This window comes from Monodelphis domestica, chromosome 2 (genome assembly GCF_027887165.1).
Source record: "Monodelphis domestica isolate mMonDom1 chromosome 2, mMonDom1.pri, whole genome shotgun sequence".
In the NCBI taxonomy this organism is placed as follows: Eukaryota; Metazoa; Chordata; class Mammalia; order Didelphimorphia; family Didelphidae; genus Monodelphis; species Monodelphis domestica.
The window spans coordinates 229,929,864-229,948,969 of record NC_077228.1 but is presented as its reverse complement, the minus strand read 5'-3'; the positions used below and the strand labels follow the sequence as shown (position 1 = coordinate 229,948,969).

Sequence of the window (19,106 nt, the reverse complement as noted above, 5' to 3'; positions counted from 1 at the left end):
CATAAAATCCATATGTGTGCTTTTCATCTCAGAGGATAGGGGGAAAGAGTGAGAAAATTTGAGACTCAAAATTATTTTTAAAATATTGGAAACTTTTTATATTTATTTGGGGGAAAATAAAATAAAATAAAAAAAATTCATTGTAAAAGTTTCTTCATAGTTAGTAAGGACCAATTTACAATACCGGGCATTTTTCACAGCTGTCAGATCCTTAATTTCCAAGTCTTTGCGCTTCACTTCTTTCTCCAGCTCCAAATTAGTTGTTTCTGCTACCAGTAAGGATTCTGCAGCTTTAATACCAGCCACTTTAAGAGCCTCAAGTTCTTTGGCCAACAACTTTACCTTTTGGAGAAGAACAAAATTCAAAACTAGAAAGTTAGAGGGACAAAATGAGGATATAGGAGAGGAAAGGTGTCTCTATGAGGACAGGATAAAGTGGAAAAAGAAAAAAAAAACACTATTCTCTTAAGGCCAAGATAAACAATGATAATCACATCATTATGTAACCAATAAATTTAAAAGTTCTTTTTTATTAAACCTCAAATAAGACTTGTTTGATACTAATCCTTCTGAAACTAAGTTTGTTGTTTCCATTACAGTGCCTAAGTATAATATGCTAACTTCTAAAATGACGTCTTACTTAGTGTGTAATTTTAATGATATTCTTTTAATATTAAAATGTCATCCAGAAATCTCACAGTCTTTCCTTTTCCTATCTGCTTTGTGTCTCTCTATCCAAATTCTCTCCAGAAAATAGCTAGCTCAGAAAGACTACCAGCTAAGTTCCTTCTAGGATTGCCCTAGTCTTAACTGTGACACTGGACATAATTCTGAACTCAGGGCCTCTAACACCACAGTACTCCTTTGTAGGACAAGACAGTATATATTCTCCCATAAGCAAAACTTGATATTATCTCACAGCTTAGACAAGGAGGGTAAAGCCATTCGCAACTCAATCCTTCCACTTAAGTGAAATCACAATTCTTTGCTGCTTTTAAGACCTCTCACTCAGTACTATTGTACCTAAAAGGTTCAGGATGATGTCTTCTATTCTTTAAATATCCTCCTTAGACACACAGACTTATTGAGTGCCTATTTCAAATTTTCGTTTCTTTCCCCAGGGGGAAAAAATCTTAAGTGTGGCAGCCTAGTGCAGTGCTTTCTGTATAGAGAAGGTAATGAAAAAAATGTTTTTGACTAACCAAATATCTGGCATTTGTTAAAAGCCTGAAAGAAAGGTCCAAACTTCATCATTTAGTTCTATAAATTTAAGGAGAATAAGACTATCAGAATGGATAATTCAAATCTTAGAAGGTTTCATCACTAAGAAGGGAAAATTCATTAAAGTAAAATGACATATATTGGCATTACCTTGAGCTCATGGGTCAAGACTATGTTACTCATATCATCAGCCTGAAGTCGAAATTCATGCTCTCTCTTTTTCAGCTCAGATTCAAACTCTGCTAGAAGTTCCTGCAGCACAGAAAAAAAGTTACATGTACCAACATATTACTACAGAAAGAAATCAGAGTTAAAAAAATTACTGGAAATGTTCCAACAACATGAGACCATAAATCTAAGAAAAATATTGGGAAGGGAAAAGAAATAGAATAAGCACTTTATATAGTGCCTACCATCTGCCAGGCACTGTGCCAAACACATTTTACAAATATTATCTTATCTGATTCCCATGACAACCTGTGATGTAGGTGTTATTACCCACACATATACACCATTTTATAGTTGAGGAAACTGAGGAAAACAGAGGGAAGTGACTTGCCCAGAACAGACACAGAGCCTAAGCCTAGGTTTGAACTCACATCTTTCTGACTCTAGGCCCAGAGGTCTATCTATTGCACCAGTAATAGGTACCTTTAGTAAAAAGAACAAGAAATTGATTATTTTGTCAATAACAAAATAGAGCTATTTATAATTCTGACCAGATTTATTATTTAAAGAAGAGCCAAGAATTACTATCTTCTGGAAAAAATGGAGACAAGAGAAGTGACCTTCCTCTCATCCCAAGGAAACACAATATGGAATATTCCAATATAGAAATCAGGGTCTCATATGGGGTCTCATATTTTTAAAACTATAAAGGATTAAAAACAACTTCTGAATTTGTAGAAGTGTAGCATAGTAGAAAGAATACTGGGAAAGGGATCAAAGGACCTACACTGTCAAGTCTTTGTTTTGTCATTCATTATCTATGTAACTTTTGTCAAGTTAGTCATTTGAAAGGTTAATGAAATATAAAGATCTTCCAAGTACCCTGTGTGTTTAGGTCTCAAAGTGACCTAGGCAAGCTTCCCTCTTCCTTCAGGACACTGGCCTTGTTCCAGTGGAACAGGGAATTGAGTATGTGTTTTGACAGCTTTCTCCATCCTTGGAATGACTAGCCACATTCCCAGAAGGGACAAAAGAAGCCCAAATTGTCCTTGTATGTCTGAAAAACACAAATATTGTGCCTTGAATGAATATTTTGCTACCTTAAACTAAGTCAGTTCTAGGTATTAAGATTTTGGTCATGAAAAATAAATGGTCATGAAAAGACTTGGCTTTGTGCCTTCTTTATTCTGAGGTCAATATGAGCTAATCCCTTCTACTGGCTCATTGGACTCTCACCCATGAAGAGGATGCACGAGCTGGGACCAAATCAGACATTTGGAGTTGAAGTAAAGGGATTTCCTAGCTAGAAAAACCAGATGTAGGTGCTTCCCATTTTGGTGATATAGTGGATTCTTATGCATCTATATTTCTATCACTCTCCTTGTCTTTCTTTTAATAAGTACATTAATTCTCTTAGCTCATCTGAATGTGCTTATTATACTGTGCAATTCGAACCTAAATTCAATTACAGATCCATCTCTTCAGCTGTTCAAACTAGACATCAAGTTCTAGAAGAAAAAAGCTACAGATTATGATTTAGGGGATATGTCAGAAGTTTTATTCAGGAACAACTTTCTTTGTCTTTAGTTAGCCTTATGAGGCAGCCTAATTAATTTACTTTAGGGTCAAAACCAAAACCAAAACAAAATCTTGCTCTTTATTTGTGGTTAATCTTGTAATGGAACAAAAACAAAGTAAAGTGTATGATAGCTCCCTATGCTTGAGTTGGGAGCTAAAATGGAGTTACTTCTCTCTGTGCCTCCACATTCCCCTGTCTGACAGGAATAGGGCAGGAGGTAAAATTGTCTAGTTCCTCAGATGAGTTCTCTTACAATGTGATGTGTCACACCATGTTTGGTGATTCTTTCCATGCTGATGGTCACAGAACCTAAAATGGTACCTTCCAGTAAGACTAGAAATATTATACTGAAAAAAAAATATATATATACATATACATATATGTGTTTGTGTGTGTGTGTATAAAACTAAAAGAATAGTTTATTTTAAGATAAGGGAAGGAAGAGAAGGGAATTAGGATAATCTACCTAAAAACTATAAATAATTCCTTCCCCCCCAAATCAAGTTGATAACCTATATATTTAATACTTCTCTACCTACAAATCTAATTCCTACAACTAGCTAAATTAAACCCCCTTTAGTTAATATATAAAAGTGGTAAGGAATTGAAGGTAGCAAGAACAGGGCTCAAAGGAAAGGTCTCACTGACAAATGACTTAGGTGTCTCAAGCAGCTCTGCAGGAATATCTCAGACAGTCCACAGAACACACAGGAACAGGTTGGATTACAAGGAAAGCCACAGGAGAGAGAATATCTAGCTCCCTAGGTCCACCCCAGGAGACTAGACAAAAAACTCCTCTTCCTGTCTGCTTAACTGACTCTCTTGAAAAGCAAAATAGCCCTATCACTTCTCCAGAGTTCTGGAACCTTCCTGATTCAGCCTTGAAGCATTGCTCTTGCTCCTGCTAATTTCCCTATAACACTTCCCCCCTTTGCACAAAGCCAAAATAGTGTTGAAAACAATATTTTGGCATTTGTGCACCAACAAACTTATACCCTTCCTAAACTAAAATTCTTACCCAAAATAACAAACCTACACTCAGCTATCTTATCCCATCTAACACTGTCTTATTCTAGGGATTTAATCAAGAAAGGAAAAATGGAAATTATATAATAAACAATTACAAAGTTCAAAATACAGATGAAACATATGCAAAAGCAAAATAAGCAAATAACATCAAAATTGAAATACAAACACAAATTTCATGCAAAACATTAAAATCATAAAATACAACTCTTATCAACTAATACAGAAAATTCTATTACTATTGCAATGTATAAACAGCAAACAAAAATTTTTGAAAAAATACAATGAACACAACATTGCATAAGTTTTATAAAAAAATTAAACCAATCCATCAAATTTACTTATGCAAAATACATTTAAAAACATAAAAATTTAACATAATCTTATTCTATGTTAAGAACTTATCAAATATTAACTATGTACATACATTTTACATATATACATACTATACATGTATGATATACATATACACACTTCATATTTATATATATACATACACACAATAATACAATTCTACAATCCTAACTATAGTTACACTATTTATATATATTTACATTTTTTGTGTGATATGTGATCTGTTACATGTCATATACACTAAGTATTGTATGTTTTATGTATGTTGCAATGTATTTTGTAATGTAATTCAGTATCTTACCTTATCTTATTAACCTTAAACTCCAATCTATCAGACTACAGTCCTATCTTAATAAAATCTCCTAAAACTAATTGTAACTACCTATAATATTACTATTCTAAACTAACTAAATCCTATACTAAATTCTATACTAAGTAGCTAACTATCCTTTGTTAGTAACTCACTACTTAATAACTAATTATAACATTGTTAGTACCTCGCTATACATTGTTTCACTCATTCAACTAGTAAATCAATGTATCCTAACTGTTGTTATTCATGCTGTTATGTTGTGTTACGCTATATTATGTTGTGTTATGTTAATGTTACTGTTGTATGCAATATACCTACCAAAACTTCAGATTTTCCTTCTCATCTTGTTTGAAGAATTCTTCCTCTCCAAAATCCATGGTAGTAATATGTATTGGTGAATGCTTATGAATATATGTTATGTTGCTATATTACATTACCCAAATTCCTTAGAATCATTAGTCCATCAATCACTTGATCTTATTCAGTGAAAATTCTCAACGTCTTTATCTGTTTAATATCTATAAGTCTTTCAGTCTGTACAATGTCCATCAATTTTCTGAATCATCCTCTTCAAGAGCAATGTCTTCTTCCATCTGTATGTCCTCTTCCACTGGAATGTTTCTCTCCTTACTGAACTGTCTAACTGCAGATTCTGACTGATGAATCTCAGCTTTCCACAAACTCTTCTTCATTTTCTTCTTCAACAATTTCCACATTTTCATTATCAATTTCATGAGCTAATTTAATATGTGAACAATGATACAATGAAGCTCTTCTTAATACTTTCATTAAAGGTAGTGAAACTAATACAATTGTATAAGGACCTACTGTAATATTTAAAAGAGTGGGAGCCATAAACTATAATAATTAAAATGGTTGAGGCCATAAACTATAGTGATTAAAATAGTGGAAGACTTAAATTGTGGCCGCTAAAAGAGTGGATGAGTAAATTGTGACCACAGGAAATATGTTTTCACTACAGTGTTTTGTTTTTAAATCAAATATAAGGTGGTCTCCAGGGAAATATTCCCAATTATTCAAATATACCCAAGTCAACTGGGTTTTATAGAGAATTTAATTAATAATACAATGAGGAATTAAGAAAGAGAGAAAAAGGAAATAATGAGAAAGGGATAAGCCGGCCCTGGCCAGTCCTGGCCAACTCAGGCCTAAGCCCTAAGAGAAAAAATCAGTCAGTCCTTAATCACTCACCACAAGATCTGTCCAAACAAGGATTCTAGTGACACCAGGCTAGCTTCATCTCGGCTGACTTCACCAGCTCAATCCTGAATCTGAAATGTCCCCGAGAGAGTCTCAAGAGAGACCCTTCAAGGCAGCCTTTCCCAGCTGACTGTTCCCAGAGAGAGCTTTTTTGTCTCCTTATGGAGACAAAAAAATTTAAAATTTAAAGGAGACAAAAAAATTTTCTCCTTTGTCACCTCCCCTAAATTCTTACATCTACCAATCACAGTAGACGTTTTTCAAAGGACAGACCATTCTTAGTTCACACCTAAGAAGGTGTGAACTTTTGAGTAATTCACACCAGGAAAGCTCTGAGTAAGTTTCTCAGCTCTTTGTTCCTTGTAAATTCACAAGTTGCTTGACCTTTATAGGTACTTAGCACCCCTTTGTAATTAATTCTAAAAATAGGCATGGCTTAAGTATGGGTGTAAGTATTTTTCATTGTTCAGCAGGGAGTTTTCTCCCCTAAAGCAGTCTTAAGTACGGGTGGAGTAGAGGTCTTCACATGTCTGATCTAAGTAGAGTTCTCACATTTTAGATGGGGAATGGTCCCTAATAGGGAATTGTCCCAATGGAGAATTCCCCAATGGGGAATTTTTTAACATTCACAAGTCTGAGAAATTTCAAGATTCACACTACCCAACTCTCTTGTGTTGCCGATGTTTTTGTAAAATTTTTCACATACACCATATCATCGGGTTAAAAATTATGTAGAGAATAATCCAATGGACCAGTTTGGATCAATACTCCCATATCATGCAGTTCTCTAAGCTGTTGTTGTAATGCACTTAAATATGAAGCAATTTGACAATATCCTCCTAGGAGAAATGTATAAACAGCCTTACAAGTTTTTGCCCACAATGGAGCATGTCCAAAGAGGATATGTGTAAATCTACTCTTGGTCTTGTACATAAGCAAAACAAAGCAATGGGAAGAATATCTGGCCATTTTAGGTGAGTTTCAGCACAAATTTTCCCCACCAAAAGTCTTGAGCTCCCTATTCACATGCTCCACTTGACCTGAACTTTGTGGATGATAAGGAACATGGGGGCTAGGGAGTAGGGTCCCTAAGCTGTCACCACAAGGAGAGGTGGCCCATCTGTCTGCAGTTGTAGGTGCAGAACTGCCCTTGGTCTCTAGTTGGAACACCTGAATGAAGGAGACCCAGGGAATACATCACACCCCGGGCTATATAAATTCAAATAACTAAAAAGGGCTTGTGGAAAAACAAACACACAAAAAATCCTGAAACCCAAGATAATATATTCCAAAACCATAGAAACCCTGGGAGTCCAGCAAAAAGCCAATAATTAACTCTATTGCCTTGGTCCCTAAATTAAAAAAAAAAAAGCAGTCAAAGAAGAAAGAACCCAACTATTGATTGCTACTATCAAGACAAAGAACTTAGCTCAAACTCTGAGCCATGAATTAGAACACCCACTTCAAAAACAACCAAGAAATATAATAAAGGTCACAAGCTCAAAAAGAGCTTTTGGAAGAGCTTTAAAAAACCTCAAAAACCAAGTGAGAGAAGTTAAGGAAATTAGAAAAAAAATAAGAGCAATACAAGAACATCAAGAAAATTATGAAAGAAAGATCATCCAAAAGGTAAAAGAGATCCAGAATCTCATGGAAGAAAATAATCTATTAAGAACTAGAATTAAATAAAGGGGAAGCTAATTATCTCTTAAGATAACAAGAAATAATAAAGCAAAATCAAATGAATGAAATAATAGAAGAGAATATAAAATATCTTATCAAAAAACAATTGACCTGTAAAACAGTTCAAAGAGAGACAATATTAAAATAGTTGATCTCCCAGCAAGCTACAATTTAAAAAAAGAGCTGAGACCTATTCTTTAAGAAATCTTCAAGGAAAACTGCCCATTTAAAAGTATGCATACCCACGTTCTTTATGGTGGCAAAAAATTAGAAAATGAGAGGTGAATGGCTGAACAAATTGTGGTATATAATGGTGATGGAATACTACTGTGTGGTAAGGAATGATGAACTGGAGGATTTCTATATGAATTGGAAGAACCTCCAGGAACTGATGCAGAGTGAAATGAGCAGAACCATTATACACAGAAAGTAAAACATTGTGGAACAATCCAATATAATGGACTTAGCTACTATAAGACAATCCCAACGGACTTATGAAAAACAAATGCTATACATATCAAGAGAAAGAACTGTGAGAGTAGAAATACAGAAGAAAAATATATGATTTATTTGTTTATATGGGTATATGATTTGGAGTTTTGGTTTTAAAAGATTGCTTTGTTGAAAAAATGAATAATATGGAAATAGGTATAAGTGATGACATTTGTATAACCAAATGGAAGGGCTTGTTGGCTCCAGGAGGGTGGAGAGATGAGGGGAGAGAAAGAAAATGAATCATGTAAACATGGAAAAATATTTTTTTTTAAAAAGGGGAATAAAGGAAACTTGCTCAGAAATCCTAGAATTAGAGGGTAAAATAGAAATGGAAGGAATCCACCAATCATAACCTCAAAGAGACAGAAAGATGAAAATACACAGGAACATGATTGCTAAGATCCATAGGTCCCAGGTTCAGGAAGAAATTCTACAAGTAACCAGAAAAAAAAAACAATTTAAACACTATGAAGCTATATATGGTCAGAATAATACAATGAATAATTATAAATTATATTATTCAGTCTCCAAAAAATTTTAATCATAACATTAAAGAAATACAGATTAAAACAACTCTGAGGTACCACCTCACACTTATCAGAAATGACAAATGCTGGAGTGGATTAAGGAAAAATAGGTATGAACTGTTAGAGTAGTCAAATGCTCCAATCATTCTAGAGAATAATTTAGGTCTATAAAACTGCACATACCCCTTGACTCAGTCATACCACTACAAAGTGAGTATCTCAAAGAGATCAGAAGAAAAGGACCTATATGTACAAAAATATTTATAGCAGATCTTTTTTGTGGAAGCAAATAATTAAAAATTGAGGCAATTCTTATCAATTAAACAAGATATGGTATATAATTATGATGAAGTACTGTTATGTTAGAAGAAATGATAAGAAATGTGATTTCAGAAAAACATGTTAAGACCTCTATGAATTAATATAAAGGAAGTGATAACTGGGAGATAATCATGTGCATTAACAGCAATATTGTAATAAAGATCAAATGCAAAAGACTTGGATACTCTGATCAACACAATGATTCAAGATAATTCCAAAGAACTCATGATGAAAAAAATGCTCTCTACTTCAGGAGAACTAAAGAACTGAGTACAAATTCAAGTTTAATTTCTCTATTTTTTTCTTAATTTTTTAAAAAATATGGCTAATATGGATATATATCTTGCATGTATAATTGATATAATTTTGCTTTCCTTCTCAGTAGGTGGGGAAGGCATGGGAAGGAGTAAATTTGGAACTCAAAATTTAAAAAGAAAAGAAAGTTAAAGGTAAATAATCATTAAAAAATAAACTATTCATGACTTCATGACAAATTAGACATGATCTTTTGAATATGAACTTGTATAATCAAATAAGAATTAAATAAAGTTGTGATGCTTTCTAGAGATTGCTAAACTGGGAATTCCAAGATTGTAGCCATCCAACTTCTTAAGATCTTTTCTAACATTCCTTACAACCAACTAGCTGCCAATCAGAGTCAGTTGTTCCCAGTGCTAGGAAAGGGTCCCCATTATCTCTTTCTGACCACTGCCTAATACCTTATCATATCTGGACTGAGAGCTCCTGAAGCTGGTGCCACCACTGCATGTGTGGCTCTGGATATGCCTCTACCCCAGTGCCGCAGACTTCCCCTACTGATCTCTTAAGTTTTCTAAAACTGGAAAAAAAGGTCTTGCCCCAACTTTTTGTTGGCTCTGTCATTTGGAAATTTAATTCAAGGAATTATTTTAAAGTTGCTTGGAGGGAAGTGTTGGAAGAGTTCAACTGGGTGGCTGCCTGTAATTTGTCATTTTGGTTCAACTTCTAATTTCTTTATTTTCAATATAATAAGTTTTGAGAATGAGTTTTTTCTTATTCCTTTTCATTCTATTTAGCTGTTTTTAAAAAATCTGTTTGGGAAATCAGAATAAAAAAAGTAAAGCTCAAATTTGTGTATAAACTAAACATTTTTTGAAGTTTAAAAGCTTCATCACTAACAAGTTCTGACTACATTAAAAATCTGGCCCGTTACTTTCCTTTTTTTTTTAAGGGTTGTTTTTGCCTTCATATTGAATAGGTCTTATTTTAAAAAGCACAAATTTGCTAGCATTCATACACTGAAGCATTCCTACAGAAGCAAAAAGACTGAAATCAAAATCTTAAGTGTTATTTGGAAATGTTTGGATGCCATTCAAAGAGAACCCCCTTGCCCTTTTTTTTTAACTTATAGCAGTGTAGGTTTCAAAGTAGCTTTCTTATAGTACATTTATCATCATGATTATATCTTTCCCTTGGGGAAATGCTTCATAAGACTATCCCTAGCATACCAATTCCATTTGTCTTGTAACTTTATAAATGTTAGAAGAATAATGATCATGCATATGCTAGAATTCTCTTAAGTGAGCTCAAACTTTTTTAGAAGAACCTGTACCCACTGCAAACAGAAAGGAATAAAAAGGTAAGGTTTATTCACCCTGTCAGTCCCAATCCTCAGCCAGGTTAACCAGGTCCTGTCTATTATATATGGTTTGGCTTTCCTAAGAGAGAACAAGGGGTTCTGACAGATGATTCACAGAACTAGAGACATAGGAAGAAAAACAAGGTGATTGACAGATGCGTAATCAAGCTAATCTGTAGCACACATGCTCCTTGCCACCGACGTTAATCATTGGCTTCTGTACCAGACAAATGTCTTGGAGGTGAAAGCTGTGAAGGCTTCTTACAAGTTTCTTTTTTTCTTCTACTAAGTTTCTTGTAGATCCCCTTAAAGAGATACCTGAGGAGACATTCAAAAACATCCTGCCCACAACAATACAAATCTTTTAAAACTTAAAACTAATTTGAAAATAAAAAACTTAAACCTATATCTGGCATGTGGTATTGAATGAATATGATGAAACAATTTATTCCAAAGGATTCCACTTCATGGAATCAGAAAACAGAAACAGAAATAAAGGTTCTTATGAGCCTGTTAAAAAAATAAAAGGCATGGGATTCCAGTTGCTCCTGATGTAATCCATCATGGAGTCTAAGTGGAAATTCCCTTAAAACCCAGGGAAAGAAATATTTTAAAGGAATCTCCTGATCATAGATGCTTAAAGGGAAGCTGATCCCTGGTCTCCATGGAGTCCATGTCCTGAATTCTCAAATAACATATCAAGTGTGTCCTCGGGAAAAAAAAAACAACTCACAGCACATAATTTAGGGAATAGATCAGAAGAAGTTTTATTGAGAAACATGAAGATGTAGAGGAGTTTATTTTTTTTTTCCATTTTGAACATTATTTTATTTGGTCATTTTCAAACATTATTCATTAGAAACAAAGCTTATTTTCTTCCTCCTCCCCCCCCCCCCACGTCCCCTCCAATAGGCGATACGTGATTCCTCTGGGTATCACTTGTGTCCTCAATCCGAGCTCATTACCATGTTGTTGGTATTTGCACTAAGGCGTTCATTTAGAGTCTCTCCTCAATCATATCCCCTCCACCCCTGTAGTCAATAAAGTTACCTTTCCTCAGTGTTTTTACTCCCGCCGTTTGTCATCTGCTTGTGGATAATATATTTTCTCCTAGATCCCTGCAGATTGTTCAGGGACATTGCATTGACACTAATGGAGAAGTCCATTACATTTGTACCACAGTGTATCCATCTACTCCTTTCACTCTGCATCACTTCCTGGAGGTTATTCCAGTCCCCATGGAATTCCTCCACCTTATTATTCCTTTTAGCACAATAGTATTCCATCATCAACATATACCACAATTTATTCAGCCATTTCCCAATTGAAGGGCATTCCCTCATTTTCCAATTTTTGGCCACCACAAAGAGTACAGCTATGAATATTCTTTTACAAGTCTTTTTCCTTATTATCTCTTTGGGGTACAAACCCAGCAGTGCTATGGCTGGATCAAAGGGCAGACAGTCTTTCATCGCCCTTTGGGCATAGTTCCAAATTGCCCACCAGAATGGTTGGATCAATTCACAACTCCACCAGCAATGAATTAACATCCCAACTTTGCCACATCCCCTCCAGCATTCATTACTTTCCATAGCTGTTATGTTAGCCAATCTGCTAGGTGTGAGGTGATACCTCAGAGTTGTTTTGATTTGCATTTCTCTGATTATAAGAAATTTAGAACACTTTTTCATCTGCTTAATAGTTTTGATTTCTTTAACTGAAAACTGCCTATTCATCATGTCCCTTGCCCATTTATCAACTGGAGAATGGCTTGACTTTTTGTAGAATTGATTTAGCTCCTTGTAAATTTGAGTAATTAGACCGTTGTAAGAGGTTGTTGTTATGAAGATTATTTCCCAATTTGTTGCTACCCTTCTCAATTTGGTTACATTGGTTTTGTTTGTAAAAAAACTTTTTAATTTGATGTAGTTAAAATTGTTTATTTTACATTTTGTGACTCTTTCTAAGTCTTGCTTGGTTTTAAAGTCTTTCCCTTACCAAAGGTCTGACAGGTATACTATTCTGTGTTCACCTAATTTACTTATAGTTTCCTTCTTTATGTTCAAGTCATTCACCCATTCTGAGTTTATCTTGGTGTAGGGTGTGAGGTATTGATCCAAACCTAATCTCTCCCACACTGTCTTCCAGTTTTCCCAGCAGTTTTTATCAAATAGTAGATTTTTGTCCCAAAAGCTGGGACCTTTGGGCTTGTCATAGACTGTCTTGCTGAGGTCACTTACCCCAAGTCTATTCCACTGATCTTCCTTTCTGTCTCTTAGCCAGTACCAAATTGTTTTGATGACCACTGCTTTAAAATATAGTTTGAGATCTGGGACTACAAGGCCACCTTCCTTTGTATTTTTTTTTTTGATTATTTCCCTGGATATCCTTGATGCTTTGTTCTTCCAAATGAACTTTGTTATGGTTTTTTCTAATTAAGTAAAAAAGTTTTTTGGGACTTCCGGGTAAGCATGGCTGCAGAGTAGACATGGCTTGCTTCCTCTTCTCAGACCCAATGACACAGAAAACTTCAAAAGACCCTCTCAAAATAAAAAACAACCATCCTCAGAAGAACGGAAAAACCCCACAATAAGGCAAAGCTCCGAAGGTAGATGGGATTCTGGCATCTCCACAATACAAGGGAACGAAAAGCTGACCCACCCTCCCCTCCCCCACCAGACAACCAGAGCCAGCGTTAAAGTCAGCACTGGCCAGAATCAACAAGTGAGGGAGGGGCACACCAGGACTGAACAACGGGCAGCCCCAGGTCTTGTGAGCTGAATAAGATCACCAAGGTCCTTCTCCTGAGATTACTAACACCCAAAACCCCGGCAGGCTAGCTAGGGGAGCACAGATCTCGGACACCCAGAACTAGCACACTATAATCACCGAGTGCACAAAGGAACCCCCTCATGTGAGCAAGGGGCACCTATAGGTCTTGGGAGTTAGCTAAGACCACCAAAGACTTTCACCTGAGAGCACTAACTCCCAAAATGCCGGCAGGCATGGGATGGCAGTCCCTGGGCCTCCCCAGGAAGACATCGCAGCTGCAGAGAACCTAGAATTAGCCTGAGACTAAAGCCTTGAGACCATTAGACCCTTATTCTGAGAGCAATTACTACTCATTCAGATTTCTGACTGGAAAGGGGAGGAAGAAAAAAAAGCAAACAAAACACAGAGATGGCAAACTGTACCCAAGAACCCCAACACCCCAACACCAAGAAAAGCAAGCAGAAAGGGGTGACTTTGGATACATTTTATAGAGGGAAAACACAAAAAACAGAGGAAGTAGCAGAAGAGGAAGCTCAAACAAATGTTCCAAAACCTTCCAAAAGAAATGGAAATTGTTCACAAGCTCTTGAAGAATTTAAATTGGAAGTTATCAAAAAGATGGAAGTCTTCTGGCAGGAAAAATGGAAAATAATGCAAAAGGAACTCAGCAATCTGAAACACGAAAATACGCAACTACAGAAACAGCTTGAAGCCTCAAATACCAGGATAGACCAAACTGAAAAGGAAAACCAGGCTTTAAAGGTTAGAATCAGACAACTGGAAGACAATGATCTTGCAAAAGAGCAAGAATTAATAAAGCAAAGCCAAAAGACTAAGAAATTAGAAGATAACACAAAATATCTCAATGACAAGGTGACAGACCTGGAAAATAGAGGAAGGAGAGACAATCTGAGAATAATTGGCCTACCAGAAAAGTCAGAAATAAATAGTAATCTCAACATCATAATACAAGATATCATCAAAGAAAACTGCCCAGAGATTCTAGAACAAGGGGGCAATACAGGCATTGAAAGAGTTCACAGAATACCCTCTACACTAAATCCCCAAAAGACAACTCCCAGGAATGTAACTGCCAAATTCCAAAGCTTTCGAGCAAAACAAAAAATCTTACAAGAAGCCAGAAAAAGACAATTTAGATATAAAGGAATACCAATCAGGGTCACACAAGACCTTGCAATTTCCACGTTGAATGACCATAAGGCATGGAACATGATTTTCAGAAAGGCAAGAGAGCTGGGTCTTCAATCAAGAATCAGCTATCCATCAAAACTGACTATATACTTCCAGGGGAAAATATGGGCATTCAACAAAATAGAAGCTTTACAAGTTTTTGTAAAGAAAAGACCAGAGCTCTATGGAAAGTTCGATATTCAAACACAAAGAGCAAGGAAAACTTGAATAGGTAATATGAACGAAAGGGAAAAGGAGAAAATTATCTTTTTCTTTTATTCAAACACTTCTATAAGGACTACATTTATATCAAATTATATAAATGAATATGTGGGGAAATTATAATGTGTAACTCTCAAAAATTGTATGCATCATTAGAGTAGTTAGAGGAATCACACATAGGGAATTATTGGGGCATTAAGACAATATGGAGAAAGGGGGGTGAAAGAAAGAAAAAGAGAGGGGGTGAAGCGTTGATGGTACTAAGATATACTTCAAGAAATAGAGGGAAAAAAGAGAATAATCTTTCTCACACAAAGATACACATGGGAAGGGGAGGGGAAGAAATTTCCTATAGGGAGGAGAGGAAGAAAGTGCTAATTGGTATTACTCAAACCTTACTCTCAGTGAAATCAACTCTGAGAGCTTAGAACATCTAGATCCATTGGGATCTTGAACTTTATCTTATCCAACAGGGTAAGAGAGAAAGGGAAATTAAGAAGGGGTTGGGGGAGGGAGTATAAAAAGGGAGGGAAGGACAGGGGGGAGGGGAAGGAAACAAAAAGGGAGGGGCTAGAAAGGGAAGCATATCAAGGGAGGGGACTAGGGGGACTAATCTAAAGTAAATCACTGGTTTAAAAGGTTATAGCTAAAGAAGAAAGGTCAGAATTAGGGGAGGATATCAAAATGCCAGGGAATCCACAAGTGACAATCATAACTATGAACGTGAATGGGATGAACTCACTCATAAAATGTAGACAAATAGCAGACTAGATTAGAATCCAAAAGCCTACCATATGTTGTCTTCAAGAAACATATATGACGCAGGTTGATACTTACAAGGTTAGAATTAAAGAATGGAGTAAGACCTTCTGGGCCTCAACTGATAGAAAGAAGGCAGGAGTTGCAATCATGATATCTGACAAAGACAAAGCAAAAATAGACCAGATCAAAAGGGATAGGGAAGGTAAATATATTCTGTTAAAAGGGAGTATAGACAATGAGGAAATATCACTAATCAACATGTATGCACCAAATGGTATAGCACCCAAATTTCTAATGGAAAAACTAGGAGAATTGAAGGAGGAAATAGACAATAAAACCATATTAGTGGGAGACTTGAACCAACCACTATCAAATTTAGATAAATCAAACCAAAAAATAAATAAGAAAGCGGTAAAAGATATGAATGAAATCTTAGATAAATTAGAGTTAATAGACATATGGAGAAAAATAAATAGGGACAAAAAGGAATACACCTTCTTCTCAGCACCACATGGCACATTCACAAAGATAAATCATATACTAGGTCACAGAAACATGGCACACAAATGCAGAAAAGCAGAAATGATAAATGCAGCCTTTTCAGATCATAAGGCAATAAAAATAATGATCAGTAAGGGTATATGGAGAGCCAAATCAAAAATTAATTGGAAATTAAATAACAGGATACTGCAAAATAGGTTAGAGAAGAAATCATGGAAACAATTAATAATTTCATTGAGGAAAATGACAATGGTGATACATCCTTTCAAACCTTATGGGATGCAGCCAAAGCAGTACTCAAGAGGGAAATTCAGATCCCTGAGTGCATATATTAACAAATTAGGGAGGGCAGAGATCAATGAATTGGAAATGCAAATAAAAAAACTTGAAAGTGAACAAATTAAACCCCCCCCCCAGAAGAAAACCAAACTAGATAAATAGGGAGGGGGGTAGAAAGGGAAGTAAAATAAGGGTGGGAACAAGGGGGACTGTTCAAAAGCAAACATTGGTGTAGAAGGAAATAGTGAAAGAAGAAAAGTGAGATAAAGGAGAAGAAATCAAAATGCTGGGAAATACACAGCTAGTAATCATAACTCTGAATCTGAATGGAATGAACTCACCCATAAAACACAAGTGAATAGCAGAGTGGATTAGAGTCCAAAACCCTACCATATGCTGTCAACAAGAATGGTAGATATAGGGTGAAAGTAAGAGGGTGGAGCCAAATCTATTGGGCATCAACTGACAAAAAGAAGGCAGAAGTCGCAATCATGATATCTGACAAAGCCAAAGTAAAAATAAATCTAGTTAAAAGAGATGGGGGGGGGGCAGCTGGGTAGTTCAGTGGATTGAGAGCCAGGCCTAGAGACGGGAGGTCCTAGATTCAAATCTGGCCTCAGTCAATTCCTAGCTGTGTGACCCTGGGCAAGTCACTTGACCCCCATTGCCTAGCCCTTACCACTCTTCTGCCTTGGAGCCAATACACAGTATTGACTCCAAGATGGAAGGTAAGGGTTTAAAAAAAAAAGAGAAAGAGATAGGGAAGGTAATTACATCCTGATAAAAGGCAGTATAGACAGTGAGGAAATATCTGTACTCAAAATGTATGCACCAAATGGCATAGCATCCAAATTTCTAAAGGAGAAACTAGGGGAACTCAAGGACGAAATAGATAGAAAAACTATACTAGTGGGAGACCTGAACCTTCCTCTATCCGAACTAGATAAATCAAACCAAAAAATAAATAAGAAAGAAGTCAGAGAAGTGAATGAAATCTTAGAAAAATTAGAGTTAGTAGACATGTGGAGAAAAATAAATAGGGACAAAAAGGAACATACCTTCTTTTCTGCAGTACATGGTACATTCACAAAAACTGACCATGTATTAGGGCATAAAAACATTGCAAACAAGTGCAAAAGAGCAGAAATAATAAATGCAACTTTCTCAGATCACAATGCAATGAAAATAATAATTAGTAAGGGAACATGGAGAGGCAAATCGAAAATTAATTGGAAGTTAAACAATACAATTCTCTAAAACCAGTTAGTTAAAGAACAAATCATAGAAACAATTAATAACTTCATTGAAGAAAATGACAATGATGAGACATCCTTTCAAAACCTATGGGATGCAGCCAAAGCAGTACTCAGGGGGAAATTTATATGCTTGAGTTCATATATTAACAAATTAAGAAGGGCAGAGGTCAATGAATTGGGCATGCAAATTAAAAAATTAGAAAGTGAACAAATTAAAAATCCTCAGATGAAGACTAAATTAGAGATCCTAAAACTCAAAGGAGAAATTAATAAAATTGAAAGTCAAAGAACTATTGATTTAATAAATAAGACTAGAATCTGGTACTTTGAAAAAACAAATAAAATAGACAAAGTACTAGTCAGTCTAATTAAAAAAAGGAAAGAAATAAACCAAATTGACAGTATCCAAGATGAAAAAGGAGACCTCACCTCTAATGAAGAGAAAATTAAGGCAATCATTAAAAACTACTATGCCCAATTATATGGCAACAGATATGGCAATCTAGGTGATATGGATGAATACTTACAAAAATATAAATTGCCTAGACTAAAAGAGAAAGAAATTACCTTAACAACCCCATTTCAGAAAAAGAAATTGAACAAGCCATCAAAAAACTCCCTAAGAAAAAATCCCTAGGTCCAGATGGATTCACAAATGAATTCTATCAAACTGTCAAAGAACAACTAATCCCAATATTAAACAAACTATTTGACAGAATAGGCCAAGAAGGAGTTCTACCAAATTCATTCTACGACACAAACATGGTACTGATCCCAAAGCCAGGCAGGTCAAAAACAGAGAAAGAAAACTATAGACCAATCTCCCTAATGAATATAGATGCAAAAATCTTATATAGGATACTAGCAAAAAGACTCCAGCAAGTCATCACAAAAATCATCCACTATGACCAGGCAGGATTCATACCAGGAATGCAAGGATCGTTCAATATTAGGAAAACCATCCACATAATTGACCATATTAACAAGCAAACTGACAAAAATCACATGATTATCTCAATAGATGCAGAAAAAGCCTTTGATAAAATACAATACCCATTCCTATTGAAAACACTAGAAAGTATAGGAATAGAAGGGTCATTCCTAAAAATAATAAACAGTATATATCTAAAACCATCAGCAAATATCATCTGCAATGGGGATAAACTAGAAGCCTTCTCAATAAGATCAGGAGTAAAACAAGGATGCCAATTATCACCTCTATTATTTAACATTGTGCTAGAAACACTAGCAGTAGCAATTAGAGAAGAAAAAGAAATTGAAGGTACTAAAATTGGCAATGAGGAGACCAAGCTATCACTCTTTGCAGATGACATCATGGTTTACTTAAGGAATCCTAGAGAATCAACCAAAAAGTTACTCAAAATAATCAACAACTTTAGCAAAGTTGCAGGATACAAAATAAACCCACATAAGTCATCAGCATTTCTATATATCTCTAACCCATTTCAGCAGCAAGAATTAGAAAGCGAAATAACATTCAAAATCACCCTAGACAATATAAAATACTTAGGAATATATCTGCCAAGACAAACACAGGAACTATATGAACACAACTACAAAACACTTTCCACACAGC

General features: G+C 35.5%; 1 protein-coding gene across 13 annotated transcripts in view; it reads right to left on the bottom strand.

The window, feature by feature from the left end:
• CCDC57 (coiled-coil domain containing 57) overlaps positions 1-19,106 on the bottom strand; it is a 323,421-nt gene that overhangs the window by 204,366 nt on the left and 99,949 nt on the right. For all 13 annotated transcript variants that reach the window (XM_007482813.3, XM_056817294.1, XM_056817295.1 and 10 more), the window contains exons 4-5: positions 1,372-1,473; positions 185-342 (exon numbers count right to left, since the gene is read on the bottom strand). In XM_007482813.3, the coding sequence (XP_007482875.1) occupies positions 185-342; positions 1,372-1,473 (260 nt within the window). The remainder of the gene's footprint in view (positions 1-184; positions 343-1,371; positions 1,474-19,106) is intronic.